Below are 27644 nucleotides of genomic sequence, written 5' to 3'. Positions count from 1 at the left end.
GGTCTCCCCAGAGCATCGCACACCACCAGCGCAGCCGAGAGAACTGCACAGGCCGGAGACCCCAGCCGCTGGCGCTGACCGAAAGTGTGTGTGGGCCAATCCTCCCGCAAGCTCTCCTCCGCAGAATAAACCTCTCTACGCCGCCGGTCGTTTATGCAAATGCTGTTCGCTGGCTCCGACTACCAGCACGCATACACAGTGCTGCACAAGCCCAACTCCGGCGAGCAAGATAAACGGTGAAGCCTCGGGGCGTCTCAGGGCCCAGTCCAATCTCGACTCTCTTGGAGATGGCTTCGATGCATATCAAGCGCCTGGAGCACGCGCCAGAACGCCTGCTCCCCTTCTTTCCCCTTTCTTTTTTTTCTCTTATTTCTCTTCTTCCCGTCTTCCCCGTTTCGGACAACGTTTTCTGTGCACTTTCTTTACTTCCCATGTCGGAACACGTGCGCGTGTTTCCAAACAAAATAGTGTCCTCCTATATTGCGCACGACCTCCCCCCCTCCCCCCCTCCCCCTTATTCCCGACTTCGGTGCATTTAAGAGCGAGAGAGAAGAGCGGAAGAGGTGGACAGAGAAATGGTCGGCATAAAGGCTAGAAAGGCGGTAATATACGGAGGATATCCATCTCTGAAACGAAAGTGCGGAGCTCAGGGACTAACGCCGAGTTCGAAGCGACGCTTTTCCCAACCCAGTTGCCTTTCCTTGCTTTCTTTTCTTCTTTAGTCTATTAGTTTCCGAGGCTCATTCCTTGATTACAGGCAGTGCGAATGCTATTTTTTCTTTTTAGTCTTCAATTGCCCTAACGCTCAGTCAGAGTGAGAGAAAAAAAACAGCGCGCGATGAAAAGAAAAAAAAGGTTAGAGAGAAAACGAACGGAGAATATCAACAAAAAAAGGCAAATAAAAACGGGTCGGTTCCCCGCCTCACCTTTCGTTATTGATGCTTCCCACAGATTCGCAACGTTAACCAGCTCACGCAGGCCATATATCGACTGCGTAGGCATTCGTCTCCTCCTGGCCTCCTGCTCGGCACCCCAAGCGCCAACGCATTCTACGGCCATCTACTCCCTTTTTCTCTTTTCTTCCTCCTCCACCCCCCCACGGATCCCGAAAGTTTACGTCTCCGCTCCCTATTTCCCCCGCCGTCTCCCCAAAGCCATTTTCTCCGCGTTCACACTCATTACATCTCTTCCTCCAACTCATTCTTCGTTTTCGTTGGCACCTTCATTTTCATCAGTCGAAAATGTTGGCGGGCCCGCGCTCCGACTTTCGCGACTGCAGCGCCTCATCGCGCCCACTGCGGCGTGGGATCCGCATCCTTCGCCTCGTAAGTGGATTCCTCTTTCTTTTTTTGGCACCCCACCACTCGCAGTCAATGACGGCTCAGCTTCTTCCGAGGATCCCTCCGCAGAAGAATAACAATTAAAAACTAAAGAAAATGCATTGAGAAACGAGAAAGTAAATTAATAAACTCGGCGCGGAAAGTAAATCGATTCCCGGCTTTCAACAATGAAAAAAGAGAACGGGACATTTCCTATACGGCCAAGAGTCGACGACGATGCCCACGAAATAAAATGAACAAAAAAAAAGAGTAGTGGTACTACAGGGACGACTTATTTAATATCACTCTTCAATTTATATGGAAATTGGAAAAAGAAATGAAGAGATAACGCCAATAAGGAAAGTGCGGAGTGAACAAGGGAAGGAAAGCAGGATGCGCCGGGACAAAGGCGGCTGCGTAAGCATCGCCCGGGGGAAAAATAAGGCGGCGCGGGAAGTTCGGGAACGCGGGACGGGAAAAGCTATAGGAGGAAGAGACTCCCCTGGAAGGCAGAAAAGCGGATGGGGGGAAATGCATTAGGGCGGAGAAACGCCGATTTTCAGCGAAGGAGCCCGCCGCCGAACCGCTCTCCAAGTCGAAGGAGCGCGCGTCTCACTCGAACGACAAAAGCAGCGCCCGGGCGAGCCTGGCTCCGAAGATGGGAACGTCGCCTCGGCCACCGCTGGCTGCTGCCGACGCCGCAATGTCATACTGAAGAGGCTGGAGCAGCGGCACTAGCCCTCGGGCGGGCACTCGGTTTCGGAATGCGCCAGGTGCAGACACGCACACATCCACGGGAAAAGAAATTTGTACGGGAGAGGGGGGTTGAAAAGCGCCCATAAATAAGCTACACACCGCCGCCGAAGTAGTAGCTCCGGGGTGAGACTGAGAGAGTCGCGGCGGTGGTTACCAAATACCGCGGACGAAGAGTCACTTTCTAATAATAAAAACCTTCGACGGGAATCACACGAAGCGAGTGCACGCGATATTCAATTGTATCCAGAATTAATCAAAACTTGAGAAAACGTGAGAACGGAATCAGAAGGAAAACAAATCATCGCAGTCAGGAAAAAAATAATAATAATTGGTTTTGGGGGAAAGGAAATGGCGCAGTATCTGTCCCATATATCGTTGGACACCTGAACCACGCCGTAAGGGAAGGGATAAAGGAGGGAGTGAAAGAAGAAAGGAAGAAGAGATGCCGTAGTGGACGGCTCCGGAATAATTTCGGGTTTGCGGGGGTTTAAGGTCGCAAAGCGACTCAAGCCATGAGGGACCTCGTAGTGAATGTCTCCGGAAATTTCGACCACCTGGGGTTATTTAACGCGCACCGACATCGCACAGTACACGGGCCTCTAGAATTTCGCCTCCATCAGAATTCGACCGCAAGTGCACTTCCTCTGGAGTCTGCTCCGGGATGTTCGTAGAGCTCGCCCCTTTGTTTTTTCGCACCTGAGGGAGGGTACTCAAAGTTTCCATTTCCTGGCAAAGGTACTCCTCCAATAGTTCCTCTAGCTGCGCGAACGTTTTGCAAAGAAGTGCCCATCCGGTGCAAGTTTTTTTCGTCGACCACCATGTTCAGTAGCAGTTTTGCCTCGCCTGTCAACAAAGAACAGAAAGACAGAAAAGATGAGGAAGGAAAGGCTCTAGCGCTCGCTCCCCTAGGTAAAGAAGTAAACGGGATAGCTAAGGCCACTCTTAAGTTCCTGCGCGACGGAGCAGGAAAAGCAAAGGTGTCCTCTCCAGTAGCAGCGGGTACGCAGCAATATGCCATTCAAGTCAACGAGAACAATTATCAGTAACTTGCTTTACGAACGCTTCAAACCACTCGGCCACCGCCGATAGGCTGCGAATGATTCGTCCGGCCGCTGTTTACAAACACCAACCATGTCTATGCGCTGAGGGACAGTATACAGCGCTGCAACTGATGCGAAGCGTTGCATGACTCAAGGGCCAGCAAGAGTATTTGAAAGTCCATTCTCACCAATTAAGTACCTTATGGCACCGATTTTTGAAGACCTAAACAATTAAAAAACGGTCTCAGTGAGATCAACCTGGTCACTTTATGACGGCAGTATGACCCCGAGAAACCTGCTCTGCTTTGTCGACTATTATCCTTAGGGATTTATTCTAAGACAAAATAAAACGGAAATAAATGATGTGTTAGCCGCGGCATCTGCTATCGAAGCTTGGAATACTTGAAACGCGGCTAGCGCAAACAAAAGGGACAGGAAGGGGTAAAGAAAGAGGGCAGCGATAGTATGAAAAGACAGGGGGCGGAATGACGGAGAGTGCGGTTTCATAAGGAGCGAGTGAGATAATGGAGAAGTGACGACACGGGGTGCCAAAACTGCGTCGCACAGGCGCACCGTGCGTCAAACCGGTCGTTACATTTTGCCATGTGAGGCTGAGCACCGTGCATAACAGAGGCGCTGCGGACAGTTAACCGTTAACTACGAGAAGGTCCGCGGCTCCTCTGTTATGCGCGGTGCTCAGCCTCACACGGCAAAATGTAACGACCGGTTTGACGAACGGTGCGCCTGAGCGACGCAGTTTTGGCACCCTGTGTCATCACTTCTCCATTATCTCACTCGCTCCTTATGAAACCGCACTCTCCGTGAGTTAACCGTTGACCGTTAACAGTTAACCGTTCACTACGACAAGGACCCGCCGCGGTGTCTCAGTGGCTAGGGCGCTCGGCTACTAATCCGGAGTTCTCGGGTTCGAACCCGACCGCGGCAGCTGCGTTTATATGGAGGCAAAACGCTAAGGCGCCCGTGTGCTGTGCGATGTCAGTGCACGTTCAAGATCCCCAGGTGGTCGAAATTATTCCGGAGCCCTCCACTGCGGCACCTCTTTCTTCCTTTCTTCTTTCGCTCCCTCCTTTATCCCTTTCCTTACGGCGCGGTTCAGGTGTCCAACGATATATGAGACAGATACTGCGCCATTTCCTTTGCCCAAAAACCAATTATTATCATTATTATTACGAGAAGGGCTCCGAAACGCGCAGTGTGGCTTTCTTCCCCGCAGTGACTACCGCATTTGCTCCAATAACGAACACGCATGTTCGCGCAAAAAAAAAAAAAAAAGAACCAGAATGGGACTAGTAAGAGAGCTGCGTTTATTATACGGGTTGAATTTTACGCTGCTGTCACTTTCAATTTTCCAAAGATTGAATGACAAATGCCGGGGATGCAATATAAAACGCGAATGCCTTCGTTATGCGAGGAAGCACGGCAAGGGAGTACCATCGCGGCGAACTGGATCGAGGCAGAGCGAACCGGTCTTCCGGCGGGCCTCGGGAGCGAAATTCCCTGTACCCAATCTCCTGGCCCCGCCCTCAACCGGTCGCGTTCCTCTTTTTCTCAAGCAGTTACCAAAAGACGGAAACGCAGAAGGACAAGAAAAAAAACAAACGAAAAAGTACTGCAGAAGAGAGAAAAAAATGAACTGGGACAAGCGATTCCATTGTGTGAAGGGCAACGCGATAGCATTAGTAGTTGTTGATGCCTCTGCCGGAAGTGACGTCATTTCCACTCTAGTAACCTCACTTCCCTCCAGGGAACGGCGATAGCATGGTGCTCTCGTGCACTGGCCAGCGAAGCTGATCTGTGCGCGTCGCCGCGGATTCCAAACCCACTCACAGCAATATCTATTTTATTTCTGCACAGGCTGCTAGTATGCTATAGGTGTGGCCGAGGTCACCCTCCCATTGGCTGCAGCTTCCGCTGCGTTCCTCCGAACTGCACCAAGCTTACCTGAGCTACTCCGAGGCTTCGTGCAAGATACTTGGCTGGGACCGCATTGAGTAGTTTTTTCGCACTAATATAGCCACAGCGGGAACGACCTGGGCACGCTTTGAGGGCAGTGTGGCCCCGAGAATGTGAAGCTTTTACAGCGAGAGCTGTTACTGGTACGTGCAACCGCTACTGCGTGGCTTCGGTCGGCCCGCGATCGCGTGACGTGTTCCTCGTGCTACCTTCGCAGTCATCAGGTGGGCCACGCGGTCGTGAGACGCCGAGAAACGCTTCGAAACAGCCCACGGACGCTGCCCGTAGCCGGAAGGCGAGAGCACGCAAACATGCAGCTAATTACCCTGGCGTAGTACCTCGCGGTGGCCGCGCAGCTCACAACCACCGCGTTTGGTACCGTCGGATTAGGCGTCGGAAGCAAGCAAGGCAAGTGAATTTCACACCTGCGCACACAGCTTGATCACCGTGTCAAGTCCATGGCAGCAGGGAAGGATCCGCGCTACCGTTAGTGCTGTTGTGCAAAGAGGAATTTAGGATCTCTGAAGCTGTTTATACAACTTTTTTTCCCTGAATTATCTCGCCACACCTTGCTGCAAAATAAAAATGCAAATCTATCTGTTATCGAAAGTAGGAAATTAAAAAAATGAGTCTGCTTCAAATATTTAAAACTATATGTGCCTACTTTCCTCTTGTTAATATATAATGCTAACGGTGCAATATTAGCTCCAACAGCGTCCTACGTAAGACACAATTTCAACGTGCCACTAAATCAACACTGGCAATGACACCGGGCTCTGTAACGGTAACGCTGAAAACCGCGGATGTGCATCGCACATCCCAGTTAAAAGGAATGGCATCACGCAGCTGGCTGATTATACTGCAATGCACGCAGCAGCTAACGTCGTCGCGCAGGACAGTTTGCACTGCCATATAAGTTGCTCCACACATATACACTCAGCACAAAAAACCGCTCGCTACCCTACCAGATGAATTTCCGTCAAGTTGAAAATAAAACAGCAATAATAATGATCGACGCTTTTTAACAGGTGCTTAAATGCATGCATTAAAACAAAAACGGCACATAGCTCGGTGCCCCGCCGCGGTGGCTCAGTGGTTAGGGCGCTCGACTACTGATCCGGAGTTCCCGGGTTCGAACCCGACCGCGGCGGCTGCGTTTTTATGGAGGAAAAACGCTAAGGCGCCCGTGTGCTGTGCGATGTCAGTGCACGTTAAAGATCCCCAGGTGGTCGAAATTATTCCGGAGCCCTCCACTACGGCACCTCTCTCTTCCTTTCTTCTTTCACTCCCTCCTTTACCCTTTCCTTACGGCGCGGTTCAGGTGCCCAACGATATATGAGACAGATACTGCGCCATTTCCTTCCCCCCAAAACCAATTATTATTATTATTATTATTAGCTCGGTTTTCCAACACACTTCCCTGTGTCATCATCAGCGCCAAGCACCAAGCGAGGCTGAGGACGCGGCAGGACCATGCTGGCGCTGACGAAAATTACCTACATTTTATAAAAGATGAGCAGTGCAACAGCGCAGCAGCTGAAACTTGGCTTTTGAAATTCCACTCGAAAGATTCATGACAGCTTCACCGGTATCAAGGAAGCACGCATAGCACACCACGTACCAGCTCGGCGATCTCCACCGAGCCAAGATGGCAACCGGAAGCTGCGGGCGCGGTGTTGCCAGATCACAAGCAGTTTCGCGTATCGTCTATTCTTCCTGCATTGTGCACAACGCCAGCGATATGCCTGGACGAGGCAAAGCACTTCGTCTTTTTTTTAAACGAACGGGGCAGCATTCTAAACAAGTGAACGACTCCAGTTGCGCCCATTTATAATGATCACTGGCCTAGTACAACTACTGATGCTGCTGTTGCTGATAGGAAGAAAGGAAAAAGAAAGTGCACGGGCTTGCCTACTGGCTCAAGCCGAGCCACGCTCGATGCCGCATGCTGAAAGTAGGAGAGTTAAAGGATAGGAGAGCAAAGACAGAAAGAAAAGGCGCGCGCTAATGTGCCCCGGACCGATCCCGGAGGCAGTGCAATACCGGGCCGACCCGTGCCAGATTGCTTCAAGCCGAGCACTCCGCCATATTCCAAAACTAAGTTTAATACCTTGGGTCCAAGGACCCGCAGCTGATATTAAAGCAGGTATCATGGCGGTAGCATGACATGCAATGAAATGCATGGATTTCATGCATGAAATGCCTAGTACAAATGACGTCGACGCGATAGTTAAAATGCGCATTACGGCTACGGCACAGAGTCACGGATAGAACGGACGTCCCCAGACGCGGTGCTCGGTTGCGACGAAGACACAGCCACCAGAAGCCCACGTGCGGGAACGCCCCACACCGCCCCGATCTTTACCACGAACGGCACATCACGTCGCAAATTTCCCGAGCGCGACGTGAAAAACATGCTCACTTACGCAAGCGACATAAATCAGGAAAAAAATTCTCCGCCTTGCCCTGTCTAGAAGCCACTTCGAGCTTACTGCGAGTTGAGTTGAATTGAGGTGTTGAATGCTACCGGTGGGATTAGCCTTGCTTATTCTGCCGGCAACTGCTCCACCGTAGCGTAACTTCTATGTTAATAATGTCCTAGAACCTGTAGGATCTACCCCGCTATGCGCACAGTCTCTTATAATAGCACATATTCCTATCCCGCAGTCACCATCTATGCACACAATCACTCCACACAGCATCACAGTCCACTCCCGAAGTCGCCATCTATGCAAATATTCAGTCACAGTAGACCAAGGCTACGCCCAAAAGGCGCGAATTCTCTCGGGAAGGATGCGGATCGGAGACACTGGAGAGTTATTGCATAGCGCGATCTGCGATCCGCAACCGTCAGCCGCTTACGCCGGGTGCAGCTACGCATGCGCAGATCGCCATGAGGGCGCCAGATGGCGCCACGTGCACGGAGCTGCGTTTGGAGCAATCAGCGCATGCCCGCTGGCACGGCGCGGAAGTCGATAACGGTAGCGGCTCGCTGATCGCGCTAGGCTATAACTCTACTAATATGTGTTGTCAAAGTGTTATTCACTGACCGGGAGAGAAACGGGCAACGACTCGAAAATACGGGAAAAAAACTTTACCGGACCATAGGTGGCTCGTGCATGCAGCATAAAAAGTACACAGCGGAAGGCCGCGTAGCGGCGCTAGTTTTAACTAGTCCAATCACTGCAAACCACAGGACGCAAAGAACGAATGCCACGCGACGATAATCTTCGGTATCGCGAATTTCAACGGACCTTTACATTTTGAAACGGCGGTGACAACAAAATTCGTCTGCCTGTGCAGCCGATGCACGGCGACTCCCAATTCGAAGGCAGTCAATTAGGAGCAACCGCCGCGGTGGCTCAGTGGTTAGGGCGCTCGGCTACTGAGCCGGAGTTTCAGGGTTCGAACCCGACCGTGGCAGCCGCGTTTCTAGGGAGGCGAAACGAAAAAGGCGCCCGTGTGCTGTGCGATGTCAGTGCGCGTTAAAGATCCCGAGGTGGTCGAAATTATTCCGGAGACCTCCACTACGGCAACTGTTTGTTTCTTTCTTCCCTCAGTCCCTCTGTTATCCCTTCCCTTACGGCGACATCTACGTAGACTGCCCCGTTGTACTAAGAACAAGGACGCATTTGCAGTTGCGGCGGTGGACGGGCGGGGATGATTGGTCACCTGTGGATCAGTAAAAACCCGCTCCCCAGAAACTGCAGAGGAGGCGGCGATAGCGCTAGCTATAGCTAATACTAAAGCTGACCCGATTTTCAGCGACTCAAAAACGGCCATCCGAAATTTAGCGAGGGGCAGAAAATCTGTCAGAGCGGTACGATTGTTAAATCGAGCCACGGGGCGAAGGACTACGGAGGTGGAAACTGTCTGGGTACCAGCACACACTGGGAACCCTGGGAACGAGACGGCTCCCATGAATGCTCGAGGTTTCGTCAGCCGAGCAGGTGAGCCGGGCGTTCCGGGGAGGTCCACGAGAGATGGGCTGGTGTCCTTTCACGACATTACTAACCGCTACGCGGAGAATTTACCCGCCCCCGGACAAGCAATTGGTGAAGGCGCAGGAATGCGTCTGGCGAAAATTGCAGACGAGATCGTTCTTCAGCCAACACGTGTGTTAAGCAAAATCTGCCCGGAAATTCAGCCGGAATGCAGATGTTGTCAGGAACTGGCAACCTATGACCACATATTATGGAGCTGTAGCACAGCGCCGCCACCGGCGGATATTATGCGTGATCCTTCGCTCGAGCAGTGGGAGGCCGTGTTGGCCAGCTCAGACCCGGTCGTCAAGACCAGGGCCATGGAGTGGGCCACCCAGGTCGCCGTCAGCCATGGTTGATGGCCATCTAGCACGGAATCGCCCGCACAAGTGTTCTGATGAAAATACAGTTTTCCCATCCATCTATCCACTCCCTTACGCCGCGGTTCAGGTGTCCACCGAGATGTGAGACCGATACTGCGCCATTTCCTTTCCTCAAAATCCAATTTTCAATTCAGAGAACTCGCCGCGAAGGCTCAGTGGTTAAGGCGCTCGGCTACTGATCAAGAGTTCCCGGGTTCGAACCCGACCCCGGCGGCTGCGTTTTTATGGAGGCAAAACGCTAAGGCGCCCGTGCGCTGTGCGGTCTCAGTACACGTTAAAGAACCCCAGGAGGTTGAAATTATTCCGGAGCCCTCCACTACGGCACCTCTTTCTTCATTTCCTCTTTCACTCCCTCCTTTATCACTTCCCTTACGACGCGGTCAGGTGTCCGCCGATATATGAGACAGATACTGCGCCATTTCCTTTCCCCAAAAACCAATTATTATTATTATTATTATTATTATTATTATTATTATTATTATTATTATTATTATTATTATTATTATTATTCAGACCACCGCAAAACCGCGTCCACCGAAGCAACGACGCTGGTTTGAGCAACAGATATCGCGGCGGCTGCGTTTTTATGGAGGCAAAACGCTAAAGCGCGCAAGTGCTGTGCGATGTCAGTTCACGTTAAATATTCCCAGGTGGTCGAACTTATTCCGGAGCCCTCCACCACGGCACCTCTCTCTTCCTTTCCTCTTTCACTCCCTCCTTTCTCCCTTCCCTTACGGAGCGGTTCAGGTGTCCAATGACATATGAGACAGGTACTGCGCCATTTCCTTTCGCTAAAAACCAATTATTATTATTATTATTATTATTATTATTATATTATTATTATTATTATTATTATTATTATTATTATTATTATTATTATTATTATTATTATTATTATTATTATTATTATTATTATTATTCAGAGCAGTATGGCACAATTTTCCCAATTTTTTATCATAACTGCGCAGCTTATTTGGTTTGGCGCAGTGTGGTGCATTTGGCACAAGAGTGGCATCACCGTTCCTGGAGCTGTTATGACAACCATAAAAGCAACTGCAAATAAACGCGTTTTTACTAGGCGCTTCCTCTTTGTTCCTGCGGGAAGATGTGATGCGATCGGAGCACAGTATAGGCGGAATCCGCCGCGTAGGATCGCTCCAACATTTCTTTGCGCCGTCTCTAAGGTGGCGCCACATGTACGGCACGAAACAGCAGCGCACAGGCCTGTACCGCGAGAGGGCGCACGTGAGCAGGGCTATGCGGGCGGGATGCACCTGCGCGGTCTGACTCCAAAGTTTTCTTTCCATCTTTCGCTTTTTCGTAGCCCATGTTGCCCAAAGGATTCACCTAAACGACGAAAACTGTACAGGGTGAAAACGGAAGTCGCGAATACACGCGTTTTTATGGAGGAAAAACGCTAAGGCGCCCGTGTGCTTTGCGATGTCAGCGCACGTTAAAGATCCCCAGGTGGTCGAAATTATTCCGGAGCCCTCCACTACGGCACCTCTCTCTTCCTTTCTTCTTTCACTCCCTCCTTTATCCCTTCCCTTATGGCACGGTTCAGGTGTCCAAAGATATATGAGACAGATACTGCGCCATTTCCTTTCCCCCAAAACCAATTAAAAAAAATACACCGCTAGAGTGCACGCGTGCTGCAACTACGCCTGCCCCGCTGTCCTCTGTACGCCCTGCATCTTTTCACGCCTCGCGTCGTAGGGAGCGAAAACTACACTCCAAATAGAAAGCAGTAAAAAGGCAGTAAGCTGTCCTCGAGCGCGCTCTCTTTTATAAAAGGGAGTACGCTAGAGGACAGTTTACACCCTTTTTACTCCCACACAGCCGTATTAATGTTTAAGAGTATAGGAGCACTGGCGCGTGCTCACGTTATTCGTTGGCTTGTTCACTGTCAAAGGTCAGCTGCGCCGCGACAGGACGCAATGACGTGCTCCAGCGGCTCTCGATAGTAGCCAATTAATTTCTTTCATGCAAGCCCTAGCACTACCACGTGTGTGCTCTTGCGGCGCGCTGGCGATCGCCCACACGGCGAAACCGCAGGTTGAGTTATGTGAAACGCGCGAGATCGTGCACGTAAAGCAAGCCAGCGTTGTTCAGAGACGCTACAATGCTTGAGGGCGAGATCAGGGGAGCAGGAAAGTGCGTGGATTTCGGATGTCCGTTCCATACCTCGAAAGGAAAATGCGCGGTACGACTCGAATCGAACAACCGATTCACATATTATTCGAAATTTAGAATACTTCAATTGGCGATTTGCACGAAATCGACGTCACGCTGCAGTGGCACCACGAACAAGCCTAAGAAGGAGCTGCGCGCGCGGGACCATGTTGTTTGCTCCCCTGTGAAAACATTTCACCAGCACATTCGGACATTGTTTCAAGAGTTTTACTGTAAACATTTATCCTACGAGGTGTGTTACGAAGGTGTTTCCACTATAGCAAGCCGCTAAGTGTAGTGTGAGTTTTCTGGTGCCAACAGTACACCGCGAAAATAGGAATTAGAATGTTCTACGCTGTAGTGGAACGCTTGCAGGATCATGAAAGTACAGTTGACGTCAGCCACCGAGTCTACAGGAGATGATTTCTTCGAACTAGAATTGCCTACGTAAATACCAGGCGGTATTTATTACGAAATATTGCTGAGCACACAAGACTAGCACACGCATTTCAAGCGCGAAGAGATTTGCGTAAGACTGTCCCTGTAAAGGCAGGCCTCGTAAGAGCATGTGTGCGTGGTTGTAAGGTGCTTTGATAGCTATGGGAAGGAAAGGGTGATATATTGATTTCATTCCGGTTCCATTTTTTTTTTGCTCTTCGTTTTGCCTCATAGCCTCGCTAGCTGTCCCTGGAATCAGTCAGGCACACGAGCAGATGTTAAGAACCCAATATTATCAGACGAACATAATTGTATTAGAGTGGGGTCAAATTCATTTCTCGCCTTCTGTATAATGCTTGCCAGCAAACTAAGAGCTCCACTCCAGTACCAGTCCCATTTCGCCAAAGTTTTTCAATTACCATGGTATGCCATACTAGTCCTGGCAGAGCCTATCAGAGCCTCCAAGCACATCAATGAGTTCGTGCACACTGTGATCGTCCTGCCGCGAACATGAAAAAAAAAGTCGACAGAGACACTTAAGACTCCTTACGTGTGAGAAGGCGTAAACTCGCCCGCTCACTTAGTAAACGCAGTCGCCGCGCGCTGCGGCGTGATGTAACCCGATATAACACAGCTGGCAATTCTACCTCTGCATGGTTCCACCTAGCCGGCGCTGCGATGCCGCCGCACCCCTTCTCATTTGCACGCTAACTTCGTGAAGGCAGTCGCCACCGCACTGCGGCCCGCGCTCCGCCTTAAGGGTATGACGCGATAGCTAATGGGTTAATGCCCATATATGGAGAGTTGGTCTTTCTCTACTCAACTTTCACAGATCCCTGGGAGTCCTCATGCCATACCTGCATCAGTGGTGCAGCGGTTAAGCCGAGCGCCACTGCCCTAGCTGCGATGGCAGGTGTTGCCACCGGTGGGACTTGTGCTATCCAGGTTGTTCCGAGCAACCTCGCGCGGCTAATCATTAATTTTACTACCATCTGCCAGGTTGCATGAGGACGCCATATTTTATGGGCCCCATCCAGTGTTGCCTCTCACTCTCTCTCTCACACACATTGATAGAGAGGAAGACGGGTTCTCGCTCAATGCAGCAAGTAATGCTTTTGCGGTAAAAAAATAAACCTAGAGTGACGTGATAGCTACAGCTGGCCGAGTGGAACTTGGTCACGTGACCAACCACGTGATCAGCTACGGCGCCGCGACGCCGGCAGCTGCACCGAACCACGTGACCAAGCACGTGACAGCGTGGCGGCGCTGCCACCGCCACGGCGCCGCCATGCTGAAGGCTCGAAATGCTACCGTAATGTAGCTACCGCTACAAAATTGGCGGCGATTTAGCTCTGGTTAAACCTAGAGTGACGCGATAGCTACAGCTGGCCGAGTGAAACTTGGTCCCGAGACCAACCACGTGACGAACCACGTGATCAGCCACGGCGCCGCGCCGCCGGCAGCTGCTCCGCACCACGCGACCAACCACGTGACAGCGTGGCAGCGCAGCCACGCTGAAGGCTCGAAATGCTGCCGTAATGTAGCTATCACTAAGAAAAAAATCAAACATTGCTTAGCTTGATATTGGGTGACAAACTCACGTCACGTAGGCACCGGAATGGAACAGAAAGTAACAGCAAGCTCCGCCAGCACAACAATAGACGAGACGTACTCTAATTTCCCTACATCACGTAGTTAGCAGGAGCTCAGCAGGCAAGATAAAGGTTTGTTTCTCCCCTGATTTGCGCATCCGTTTTGAAAGAATGCTACGAAAATTACCAATAAATAAGTAAGTGGCCTACTCACTTTCCTCCAGTGCCGTAGCCATGTACAAGCTCGTAAGCCTCCTTGGTGTTCTTCCAGAACAGTGTCTCGGCGAAGGCAAGATTGTTCTCTTGGGCGGTGGCGACAAACTTCTGCACCACGAACGTCGCGAGGCGGGCCAGCTCCTAAATGGAGATGGGCAAGCAATGAGATTGCCAGCAGCGACAGCGAAGACTGCCAGCTCCAATTACATCTAATAAGCGTGGACTGAGCAGGCTCGAGGGTCACTTTGAAGCTCTCACACGGGGTTTGTGTGCGATGCGTCGCGTTTAGCCTTCTTTTTTTTTTGACGTTATTATTTTTTGTCGGCTGCCGTTTCAACTGACTATTTAGGCACTTTGCTCTTGCGGGTTGGGATATTCTTCCGCGTATCCTTCGTTACTCACTCTATCACCTCAAAATCCAATTATGGGGTGTACCCTTAACTGCCATCGCTGCCGGAGAACAGAAGATGCCTTCGCAAGGCTAAGTATGGCACCGACTTTTCTCCTTTTAAGCAAGTTCCCGGCGTAACGTCCGTCCATATCCAAAGGCACCCGATCCATTGCACTTTACATATGCTGCGCTTTTTAACATTCTTTTTATTTTTCGGCAATGCGCTCGAAAGCAAGCTCTTTTCGCCTCTCGTACAAGAAACCGTGCCAACATTGGCATTTGATTTTCATTAGCGCGCCGCACAGACGATTCTAATCAACTAGAAACCGAGGCGTATCGCAAAGGAATGAGCAAACGGAGAAAACCACTGGCACGGAAAGGATAAGAAGACGTGGCGTGGGACCTTGCTAATCAGTTCCAACAGACACGTCCGCGCAAAAATTTCGGTTCAAGTAAGCCATGTTTGGCAAATATCCCGTGTGGCCAGGTGGTTGATGACAGGGCCACTGGTTAGAAAAATCGGTATTTCTTCAGTGAGAAATGCAAACACTGTGAAGCTTCAGGAGGGGAAGGGAAAGGACCGGATGACACGGTACATTTGCCGGAACTGCCAACCAAACCCATAACATAATCCGAAGCTACAACACGAACTAACTGATTTTATCTCCCCTCGTCTTGAGCGCGCAATCACTCTCAATGACGTAGCCTGCTTTTCAAACAAATGTGCAACAAGATTTGAAAACTTCTTTACCTGCAATAGTTTGCTAGCTTTAATACATATCTTCCATTCTGCCACGGGGGGGGGGGGGGGGGGGGGGGGGGGGGGGGGGGGGCATTCGGCCTTTTACCCCAAACAGGTAGGGTTCGTAAATCGAGACGCTTTGCGAATCCTAAGATATTAGAGTCAAATCTAGGTGTTAAACCAAATGATACGGGTCGGATACAATCACAGGTCGGTCCGGTTTCGTACGCCTATCTTTAGGCCACTTAGACAGTGCTTACAACAACAACACAAAACTATATGCAGTGGTGCAAGTCGGGCATAAACAACAGAGGACCTCAGAGCACGTCAAAGTGGCATAAACACATCTAGGAGCGCGCGAAGAATGACTATAAACCAATTCTAAATGGCAATTAAGTGTAAAACCGTGTAGTTCCGTCTAACGATTAAGGACAATAATCCGAGGCGATTAAAAAGTGCACGGCAACGTGTTCCTACACTGGATGTTTATATTAAATCATGATGTGCCCGTACATGCGCCATATTATATATAAACGCAATTGACAATAACCAAAAAGCAGACACGTGCTTCAGGCGAAAAAAAAATATATAATCAGCTGATTATAACACACAAAAAACTTACAGCTTAGAAGCACAAAATGCGCGAGCATGCCTAGCGTTTCATTTCAGAAGGCAGAAATAAAGAGTTAGAGAATGTTAGGTAATTAACGAATATGTTTTAACAAGATACCCGTCTACCTATGTCCACCTACGCTCCAAAACCGCAGTTCTGTAGTCATTTTATGAATAATTTTACACTGAATAAAGTGAGACGCCCCGTACGTACAGCCAGCGATAGAGATGCAAGCCGAATACGTGCTTAGGTCTCGTAAGCAGCCTCACCTTGAGAGTTCCGTCGATTCTATCCGCTGGCAAGGAGCGGTAGTCGTGCAGGATTCGCTGGAGAGTCTTGAAGACGCTGACTTGGAACAACATTGGGTACATCTTCAGGTCCCAGGCGAGCCGATACAGCATGCGCAACACTTGCTGATTCGTAGCCGTAGAGTTGGAGCGGTAGTGGGAGAGCAGTTTGCAGTAGGCAATCACCACTTTCGGGTTGGCGAACCTGCAGGCAACGACGCGACACGTTCGGCACGAAGATCGCTATGGACATGAGGCAAACATATATGACGAACGCGTTCCTAGCGCAACCTCCGTCCCGTCAGAAAAAAAAGCAGAAAAATAAACACTGTTAAATAATGAACATGAACGGCATAACGCATTTGTACATAGATAGGAAGTACTTCACTGGGCTAGCCTCACAAAAAGAGAAGTGTAATTGGAACAGCATCGCCAAACGAACGATTCCAAATGGTGGAACGTCAAGCCCGCTCTCGCTAGTAGTTTGTTTATATGGGAGTCAACTGAATCACAGCATTCAATAAAACAATTGAAAGGAATTACAAATGGCAATGAAATAGAACTAGGTCGAACCAGTGCTGAGGAGTCTGATGACGCTGCCGTGAAAAGAAAATGAGACAGAAATTGCAAACCCGCAAAACGCATGGCAGCCTAAACAGTCGGACTTCTAATCGCAACTGGCTGAGGGATTTTGAAAGGTCCAGTATGGGCTGCAGCGAATTAGCTGTCGGCGCTCCAACATTAGAAGAAAAAAAATAACCCGAGAGGGACGGAAGAGGTCACACACAGGCGCACATCAGAGAAGGGAAGAAAAAAAAACAAGGCGCTTAGTTCAGATTCCAAAATTCGAACATGAATTAAAACGCACAGTCACCAATAATCTTCCGTACATGCCGAATACGGAGCGCAGCACACATACGCGACTGACGGCTAAAAGCCGCTCACAAGCCATTCAGAGCGCCAAAAAGAACGGGCATTACGCGTAAGGAGTGAACCGTGCTTCAGGCAGAAGCAAAAGAGAAACCGGAATGGACATTCAAAGGCTCTTCAGATTTGGGCAGAAACTTCCAACTCTGCACTTGGTCACAGGCAACGTGAAAGGGAAAGCAAGACACACACGCAGATAAAAGCATATTTGTTTATTGTTCGCGGGACAGAAGCGCTTTTGAATCGCACTGCCCCCGAAAGAAACCCAGCGACTCTCTGGCACTGGCAAAGAATGATTATTCCTTTCTAAGCAGCACGATTCATAGCGGGCCATCACTATCAGCGGCTGGACAACCGATCGCAGGTGGAGGCAGGACCAAGGATCTTGAAGCAGTTCCCGTTTGTAAGCATTGCACAAGCGTGGGAAGGAGAGAGAGAGAGAGAGAAAGAAAAGTGTGTGCGAACTCGGCTGAAAGGCGGTCTTTTGAAGGCAACGCACTGAGACTCTGAAAAGCCGGTTCGAGACCAAGCACTTGAAGATGAGCACACGCGCTTCTTGCGACCAATTCCTCCAAGAAGAATATCGGGTTTCACGTCGCCTGCCACTTTTGAAAATATCCTGCTTCCATATTTTTTCTTTCTTTTAATTTTAATGCCACATACTCCACGATGGTAACTCGCGACGTAGAAGTCGCAGAGAACATAACAAGAAAATACAATACCAAAGTGGGCCGTGCGGTGAAAAGGCCTACAGGACTTCTTCGAATGCTCCTCAGCATTCAGGTATGGAATCGAGAAATGATAAACAACAAAAACGACGGTTGAAAGTTCACATTGACTCGCCAACTGCAGAACAAAAGGTAAATACAAAGGTGTTTCCTGCAGTTGCCGCAAGCGATTCACGAAAAGCGTTCTAAAGCTCGATCAGCTATAGCACAAGTGAGGTGTAGTAAATGGAAAGCAGGACGATGAAATAAACCTAAAAACGGCTAGATCAATGCCGCAGGTTGAACAACCGCCCTACTGGCAGAGAAGGTTGCACACAGAAAAATATGACGGGTACTCAGCATTCTAAACAGAGATGAGTAAAAATGGACTAAGATATCCTCCAGCGCACTCCCTTTTATAAAAGGCAGCGCGATAGAGGATATCTTAGTCCATTTTTACTCTCATATAACCGCATTGATGTTTAGACTGAGGAAAATTCCTTATTAGCTTCCGAATGCGGCTTACAAAACCAACTTATCACACAGCATTCGAAAAAAAAATACTTTATAGCTGTATTCACATACAATAAGCAGGAGGCACTCTCATTGCGTGATCGCAACGTTTCTGATGAATGCGCCCAAAACACTGAAATACTCAGTGTGCGCTCAGAGCAAACAAATGACTACGTGTTCGGCTAAACAAAAGTGCATATCACAACCTCTAGACGTTTTAAGGTGATACGACTTTTGCAGGTGTTCCCACGCAACAATGGAACGAAACTTTCCTAGCTAAAGAATTAGCAACGACTACGAAAAACCGTAATCTCCAATATTACGCAGGCCATTAACAACACAAAAGTAACTAAATTTTAGGAGTAACATTGAAAACACACTCTCCCAGTCTTAAGGAACAAGATTTCGGAAGAAAAATATTCCCCTGGGCACTCCTTTTGGCCGCTCTCAAATGCCTCCTACCTTATTCCGGACTAATGGGGACCACCGCATGTTTGGGACCATGTCGTCGGTCACAAAATTCGCCGTTAGCAGGAGGGGAGTGACGTCACCAGACCGGAAGTGTCATCACTTTTCGTAAAGGCATCAGCAGCTGCTAATGCTAACGTATTGCCAACACATAATGGAGTTAGGTGTCCCTATAAATTTTTTGGCAAGAGCAAAAGCTTCCTCAGCTACGCAAACACGCGTCAAGCTTAAAGCTAACTGCCTTCCTCACGCGTTCTGCAACTAATGAACGACTGCCAGGGTTGTTTTCATCGCCCTGCTACGCAACCCCTCCGAAAGAAAGAAGACAGCAGAAGGGCACAGAAAAACATTCGGGGAAATCATTCGAACTTTGCCGCTATCGAAATACAGCCACCAGAGCTGAGAAAAAACGCTCCAGCTCAACAGGCGGAACGCCACAGAAAACAGGAAACTGCTGAGGGCCCAACTGTGACTTCAGACCACGAAAAAGACCCGAACGATGTCTCAAGAAAGAAACACCGATACGAACATGCCAGTGGCTGAAACGCAAACTGAGGACGCACAATCCATGGGCTGCATTACCAAACGGAGCGACACAAGGTCCGTTCCCGAAAAAGAAAACTGCGTCACTGAGGTTTGAGACCCGTGGGAGGTGGATAAGCAGGCTGCAGACAAAGTGCGAACTAAGCAAAGCGTCTCGCTTCGATATTATTCCAAATGCCTTCAAACCCATAAAAGAGTCAAAAGGTTGGCCACAAAGAAAGGGGAAAAACAAAAAAAAATGTACGGCGGGGTGATCGCAACACTCGCTCCCGCATTACGCGCTAAAAATGCCCGCTTCTCGCTAGGAGGAAAGCGAGCATGAATAATTTCTGTAAGAGCAAAGGGTCCCATCAAGTATGCGCATAAATTAGGCGACTGAACGAGAAAGTACGCTGCGCAAAGAAGCGCGAGGCCTTTTAATTGGCGCCCTGCAACGAGAGGCAAAAACAAGTGGGAGCGGGCACATCAGGGACAACGAGCAGAAAAAAAAAGGGGAAATCAGAAACAGCATCGCAAGGTTCATTATTGCTCAGAGATCGAGGATTACAAGCACTACGGCGGCGACAACGACCACACACACCTAGAGGAGGCAGATGAGATGCAGTCCTAATTAGCAGCAAGATAATGCTACTACAACGAGGACGCGAGTCATGCGTTGCGATTGTCTGAGCAGCGACGAGCCCGCAGGAAAGGCCAAATTTATAAAGAAAGAAGGCGAACCTGGAAAAGGCGAAGATGAAAACATCACGCATATGTTATTTCTCATGACAAGGACGCCATTTTCCATGGCTAATTTTTTTTTTTTTCACGTTTCGTAGTGCCGTAGTTGAATTATACGTACAAGCACCAATCTATTCTTGCAATCGGCGTCTCTGTGGTGAGGTGCTATGAAAAATTAGTATTTCCCCACACCTCATCCGGGCCTAAACACGTCACCGGTTGTACTCTTTAGAAAAGCTGCCTTTGCGTCATTAAAAGGCAATCATAATCACTATCGTATTTAAGAAGTCGGCAGAAACTTGGACGCCACCGTTACGTATCGACGTTCGGATATGAGCAAATCGCGTGCTGCTAGAAGCTGAAAAATACAAACAGCTTAATGAAGTTCGAGTGCTTAATCTTGAAGTCTCACCCGCCACAACAAATGTGCGCATCACGGTGGTGTGCATTCAGGTACTGACTTCAGCAAAAGTAACCAGGTTTGCTTCTCAGTCATATAGTGGAACACAGACGCTACTCCTCAAGCCCTCAATCTGTAACGTAAAGAGAACACTTGTCCTCGCCTTCCAAGGCCTTTTGATCCTTAGGGAAGCCGTAAGGGCTCCACTATACGAGAAGTAAACAATGAAGGCTCGTAACCTTGGGCTTTCACGGTAAGCACAGACACAACGGCCAACAGCGACGTAAGAGCAACCCACTCGAAACGAAAGGGCTCTGCAAGGGACTCTGAAAACGTCACGCAGACAGGACTGACGAAATACTACCGCAGCGTCCTGCCTGAGAGCCGATGCAGTGGCGCAACGCCCGCACGATTCTCGCCGAGCAAGGCGCGCAGCGCGTGGCCTAACGAAGCGTGTGAAAGAGCACACCGACACTGCATGACCAAGCAAGAATAACAAGACAGCCCGAGAAGAAAGACCGTTCAAAGAGTGACAACGAGTTTCGTCAGATCGCAGCCGGCAAGCTTAGCTACTTATATGCCTTAGCAAATATTGCTCAATCTGGCATCACGGGCACTGTCCCGTAACACTCAGCTCTGCTGCGAAGAAGCGAAGGGGGCGCAGACGCTGGAAACACAGATTTCCCTCCGTAGGGAGGCTGGCATGGCTCAGGTGGAAAAGAGGTTCAGACACGCTTATCGGCGTTCTGCACCTTCGTGTCAAGCGCTAATCGTCGACGCAATGAAGAGAGACGACAGGCCATGCGCTACTTGCAACTTTTGTTGTTCGGAAAACGGGAACGTACGCAGCCAAGTAGTACAAAAAGCACGAAGGATAACACACACGCGGCACAGGCACTTCAACAATGCGGGTCTAGGAAGGTGCTTTGATCCAGCCTCCGCTTCGCAGACAAGGTAGGGAGGCCTCCCTCAGTTCCCGAATTCTAGTCGGATACAACTCAAGAACAAAACGACTTTTCCCCGTCAAAGGGCCCCGTTCCCGCCAATGGCGGCGGTCGATTCTCACGAACCTGCTAGCTGACAATGCAGCGAGCGGCGCGACAATGCAAGGAGGGGACTATCCCCAAGGATGGAGGGAAGAAGTATACCCGTACATCTATCAATCCATGCATTGTCATGCTAGCAGGGTCCTGAGAACCGGTCGACGTCACTGGCTGGAAGGGGGTCCTTTGACGGGGAAACGCTGCTTCGTTCTTGAGTTGTATCCGACTACAGCACGCTTGCCAAAATATCACGGCAGCGACAAAACACTCTAATCCATCCACAGTACCTGCACTGAAGGGGCAAGCGTGAGCCCATTCAGTTCTGAAGCGCCAAGTAATGTCCGCGTTGTCAGTAGGTGATATGTCGGCCCGTTTAGAAAGCAACGGCCATCGCTCATTCCACGAATGAATTCACAACCAGAATATTGTGAGAAAAGTCTTTTGTTAAGGCCAGTTGACATTCCGTGGTGTAGGCCCAAACAGCGCCCACAGACGAGGACGGACAGTGAGCGCTGTGCTCGTCTTCCTCACTCTCGGTCCTCGCCCTTGTGCGCTATTTGAACCCACAGGTTTTTTTTTTTTTGCGTGTTCCACCATTCATTTTTCTGACAGAGTCATGGAACGTTTCTAGGCGCGAAAAAGACTGCAATATACTCGTACTTTCCGGCGACATTCTTGCAACCTTGTGAGCGCAAAAAAAAAAAAAATGAGAGCGTAAACAATCGCCACCGGTCTAACCTTCTTCTGAACATTTTCGTCATTCGCACTCATCGTTTTACCGTTAACCTTTCTCGATAAAATCTCAGCAGCGGCGTATATAGCAGGAAAACTGGTCCCTTGGAGTTTCAAAATCTGACTGTGAAAGCGTTCAAGCCATACTGAGCAATCGCGCGTTTAACCGCCTGTGAGTGCGCAGAATCAAATGACAGCAGTCCTTTGCCGGCACGTGGATAATACATCAAGCAAAAATCTTCTGATAAAACGGCAATATCAATTTCTAATAACTGCGGACCTTTCTCATTGGCAGTTTAGAGGTAAAATATGTATTTTCTCCTACATTCTAAAGCTGGATAAAACGTCCTCGAATGTGCGTGAGCAGGTCATGGCTGGCTGCTTCTTCAAAGCTAACCTTCCAGATAGATTATGCCCAAAAACTTCCGAAGGAAAAAAAGTCTGCACTCCTTAGAAATATACACTACCATTTCGCAAAAAAACGTCGGCTCGACACGTGCCGGAAAGGAACTGTTTACATTGAATCTGTAACTCAAGACGTTAAATGCGAGATTGCTTCAGCGTACTCAGAATTTGAATCCACTTTTGGAAAGTCGTGAAGCCACAAATGAAAGGAGACCTTCACGGAGAGCTTCTAAAGCTGCAAAGAACAGGCTTTCCATCTTAAATTTTATGCGCTATCGATTGACGAGACGCTACTGACTAAATTTAAGCGGTAAAAGAAATGCGATTTATGAGAATTCAATAACTATAAACAGGCAGAGATTGTATGCACACACAAAGCAAACAAATCGAACAGCCTGGGCGCGAAGTGCAAGGTTACTGCGGTGTTTTCGCGCCTGGGTGACTACCGTATTAAAAAATGTGTATAGGTTTGAAAGGGTCAGCAAATAGGATTCTGGCACATTTGGTATGGGTTTGTAGGTCTAACGTCCCAAAGCTACTCAGGCTATGAGGGACGCCTCATTGGAATGCTCCGGCTACTTTCCACCACCTGGGGTTCTTAACGTGCGCTGACATCGCCCAGTAGACGGGCTTATAGCATTTCGCCTCCATCGAAATGCAACCGCCGCCGGCGGAATCGAACCCGAGACTTTCATGTTCTGTGCGATGTCAGTGCCCGTTAAAAACCGCAGGTGGTCAAAATTATTTGGAGCCTCGCATTATGACGTCCCTCATAGCCTGAGTCACTTTGGAACCTTAACCCTATAAAACCAAAGCAAATGAGCCACAATCCTATTTGTTGTCCCATTCCATCCTATAAAAATATTTCAGTAGGAGCGCCCTGTCGCGCTCTGTCGAGCATCTTTCATATCAATAACGCGTGAGTTATCTCTAGTCATTCCTGTGCGGTAACGTCTCAAAACAGCCAAAATCATATTTAATAGCCCTGTTCGTGTTTACCGGTAGTCCTGTCATCTGCGTATATCCATTGTTTCAGCAATCGAATACTCGAACCGCTGCGTTGCAGAACCGAATCGTGGAACACAAAGAAATAAGGCTATGACAAGAAGCGTGCCCAACGGCTTGCAAAAACTGCAGTGGAAGTTGTCTCCGAATTTCGCCTACTTGGGGAAGATAAGGCATCGTCAAAATTACATACCTGATGCACCATTGACTGGCTACCCGAACTTCAACTGACCCCAAAAAAACAGAAAAAAGATCACGCAAGCGAAATGACTGCTATGGCTGAGGTTGTGAGGCAAGGATGTGTTAGCAAGACAACTGATAGATCCCTATCATATCGGCACAACCAGGTCTGGACGCGTGAAGAGTACATCACGGTTGATACACAACAACAAAAGCGCTTTCTTAGACATGTATTGCCGGTCTGCCAACGACACGTGAGCACTTTGTCCTGCTTTTCTGCCATTTTCAGAAAGATCACCGACTGGAAGTAGAACACGCCTGAGTGTCTCTCTTCCATGTGCAGTTTTTTTTTAAACACCGATAGCTGTTAGGAGCCCGTCCCTGACTTGCCATCCACCCACCGGATGGTTGTCATTAACGCACCCACCAGTGATTAACGCACTCACGTTGTATCACAGTCAACCTGGGTCGCATAAGCCTTCAGGTGGCTCTGTTTGGAACAGCCGCCTGCCAGTGCAGGGGTGCATCACTTGACCACTACATCAGTGCGATATGAGGTCACTATCTTTTGCACCTCAAAATACCCCCAAAGCTAAACGGCTAAACAGTTATCGCTGAATCTCGCGTTACATATCCGTAGCCGCCCTGTGAGCTTTTTTTTTTTTCGCCTTGACTTTCAACGCTGAAATTTGTCAGTCGTCTTAGAAACTTGCCTCAAATACCGAATATTGACAACATAGTATGTTTCAGGAGAGAGCTAATAACTGCAAAAGCGGACTACATTCCTGTGCGTATTAAGAAAGGGCGCGTTCCGGCTCCGTAGCATGTGCTCCTTTGCCAGAAAAAGTTGTCGCGGAGTGCAGCGCGTATGGACCAGTAGTACGATGAGGCATTCCTAAAGAGAAAGAACAACAATGTGCCTCCGCCCGTACCAAGCCCGTATGGACATGAAGTCGAGGTACATATGGAGATTAGGTCGCCTACCGGTGCGGGAACCCGTGCCGTTTGCAACAGCCAGCAGAACATTCCCGCAGACCGCACGGAAACATCCTGCTCTGTTCAGCGGATACCGAGCGCGTGGTCTATAAGAAACAGAAGAGCTAGCAATGTGCACGAGAGGGATGGGAGACCAATGCGGGCCGCCGCTTCTGTTGCTTCCCTACTCCCGAGTATGACAACGCAAAGAAAAAGCTTAAAACGGAAGCGGGTTCCGGGGGGAAGAGGGGGGGGGGGGGGTGATGCTTGCGGAACAGCTTTAAAGACTGGTATTAAAATCGGGTGGAAAGGCACATCCCAAGCGAAACGCAACATGGAAGCTCGCGAAACAGAGCAAAAGCGGCAAATACCCTTATGTCGCCCTTGTCCGTGCCCTTCTACTACCCGCATAACTGCTCGCGTTGCCACGGAAATCACGCACAGCAAAGTTCAATCTCTCACAGACGGAAATACGCAAACGTTGTTAAGGAAGAGTTTTTCCGCTTTGCGGCCTCTTATTGCCTCTGTAGCCCGCTTTGTTTTGCTGGCGCCACTAATAGCAGAGGGATTCAGTTCTAGTTAGCCGTTCCCGCGGTGAATAGGCTTCGGTACCGCTACTAGCAACGATCTTCAGCCCCCATTTGTTCGCTGCGGGTATAGCTCACCGAATCAAGAGAAACAATTTCTGACTACAATTGCAATAAACCGCTCCAGTTTAGCAATGTAACACGGAGGCAGGCAGAACGTCGCAAGCGGGCTCACTCCGCTACACTGCAAACGACATCTTTCTCGCACATACACATGCATTTAAAACAACCGTAAAATGAGGCGCGCGTTCTTCTGTACGCACTTTCAAGTTTTAAACGTTTCTTACGAGGACAATACAAAAAAAGCAAAGTTTTTCTCCCGAGTTTCACAACATACGCGCCTCGATGTATTCAGGCGCGTCAAATGCGAATCTAGATTATAGCACACGGAAGCATGGATACCACTGGATACGCATGGATTGCACGTCTACTATAATTCGCAACCATGGGAAGCAGCAAACAAATGGAAAAAAGCGGTAAATTTCAGCGGAATAGAGGAAGCAAAAAGAAAAGGAAGGTAAGGTTCCTTTCTCACAAGACAGAGAGAGGCGCAACACACGAAAGGCCAGAAAAAGCGACTATGATAACCCAGGAATCTGGTCGCTGCGTCGCTATGGAAACAAACGCAGAGCCCAAGTGGGTCGACCAAAGCACGGCCCAACACAGGCGGAAACTGGCATGGCTAGCCGGAAATGGGTTATTAAAAGCGGCCCTTCCGGGTCGTGACGGCGGCGCGGAAGTTCGCGGTAGCCAGGGAGACGCGTATGAGCCGAAGCGCGAGCCGCAGCGACCGAAACTACTGCAGAGGCCGCGACGACAGCAGATGATGTCGGCCAGCATCGGGAAGAGAAAGGAGGAGTGAACCGAAAGCTAGCGGTGGGAGGAGGACGAGGAGGATGCACACCCTTATCGTTAAGGAGCTCCCGCTAGGCACGCCCGTTCGACCACATACACTTCTCTCCGCTTATTCACACAGCCAGAGAGGACGCGTGTACAGGTTCAGTAGCCGAGAGGCCCAGGAAAAAAGGCGAGAATGAATACGCGAAAAGCCCTCTCCATGCGTAGTGTACACCGCGAGTGCTTCAGAAGGAAAGAAAGACGGGAAGATGTCGCCTCCGCTCGGAAAAGCGTAGATAATAAAAGAGCTGAGGTCGAAGACCGAGAGCACCAAGATCTTGCCCTTTAACACACGAAAAAAAAAAATAACGCTAAAACATGCGCTTTAAAATAAGAGCCAACGAAGGCTGCAGATTTTCGTCCTTACTGAGATTTTCCGCGGCGCTATCCGTGCGAACTGCTCCCAGTTCAAAAGCAGCACATGTACTCTTGCAGCACGTTCTTGTCGAGAACAGGACATGAATCCCAATCACGTAAAGTGAAAACGGAAGTCTTCGTACAGGCCCTGCGCGGTTCTGCCAAGCGGTAATAGAAGCGCTAGACCAGAAAATCGTGTACGCAAGGAGAAAAAAAATACGCAAAAGAGGGAGAGAAAATGAAAGAGGAGCACTTGTGCAGGGCTCCGCGCGATAAAAAAATTAAGCACTGTCCCTAAGTCACTAAGTGCTTCCTTCGCCGACAGCTTTTCCGGGCAGAAAACTTCCGGCAATCCACACAAATATATTGCAAAACGCTAAGAGCTCTACTGGAGGACTACGGGATCGTACGGCTGCACTGTGTGGTGACGCTTATTTAACCTCCGTTACAGAGTGGCCGCTGCAGGCAGCACGTGTAATGTAGAAACAAAGACCAAATCATGTAACAATTCTTCCCCAACGTGACTTTTTCTGCCACTGTACCATATGCAGCAACACCCTGTGACTTCAGGGCTAAAATAAGCATTGCGGTCGGCAGCTGCCGCAGCAATGCAGGCGCTTACCAATGAAAAAGGGTCAAATGTCTAATAGTGAACACATCGTGATGACTATGCGGCTCTGAATCACAGCACCGTGACGAAATCTGCAATTGGAACCTTGCTTATGACAGATAAAACAATAAAATACGACGAGCGGGCATCTTTATATGCAGTTAAAGACAAAGTTAAGTAACCGTCCGACAGTGGCAATGCCACTAAGACTTGCTTATCATGGCATAGTATATGGAGCTTAAAGTCACGAAGCGACATGGGCTATGGGGACGCAATTGTGGAGGGCTTCGGATTAGTTTCGGCCACCTGCAGTTCTGTGAGATGCACTCACATCGCGTAGTGCAAAGATGTCTTACGTTTCGTCTCCATCGAAACGCTGCCGCCACGGCCGCGATCGAACGCGCGTTCTCCGGCTCAGCTCTCTAAAATCTCAGCCACTGCGCGCGGACCATTGGTTGTCAACAAGGCCTCATTGCCACATGTGTGCTGACGAGAACAGAAAAACAATGAACTCGAATCAACCATTATTGCAGGTCGTGGTCTGTAAAGCGTGCTTCTCTGTTAAGCTGGCGCGTGTTGCAACGGAGCTGGCCGTAAAACAAAAATTTGGAAAGACAAAAATAGGGCTTGTAGAGACGCACAGTTTCGCTAGTTTGCGTTCGATGAAAC

At 49.3% G+C, this 27644-nt stretch overlaps 1 protein-coding gene across 1 annotated transcript in view; it reads right to left on the bottom strand.

Annotated features, from left to right (window-relative positions):
- The window catches only part of timeout (circadian regulator timeout), a gene marked incomplete in the record, with an annotated part of 289956 nt that overhangs the window by 64947 nt on the left and 197365 nt on the right, over positions 1-27644 (bottom strand). Inside the window, 2 exon segments of the mRNA XM_077669310.1 lie at positions 13872-14014; positions 15889-16111. Coding sequence (XP_077525436.1) covers positions 13872-14014; positions 15889-16111 — 366 coding nt within the window.

Source organism: Amblyomma americanum, chromosome 6, assembly GCF_052857255.1.
Source record: "Amblyomma americanum isolate KBUSLIRL-KWMA chromosome 6, ASM5285725v1, whole genome shotgun sequence".
Classification (NCBI taxonomy): Eukaryota; Metazoa; Arthropoda; class Arachnida; order Ixodida; family Ixodidae; genus Amblyomma; species Amblyomma americanum.
Note: the sequence above shows the minus strand (reverse complement) of the source record. Positions and strands in the feature narration are given on the sequence as shown.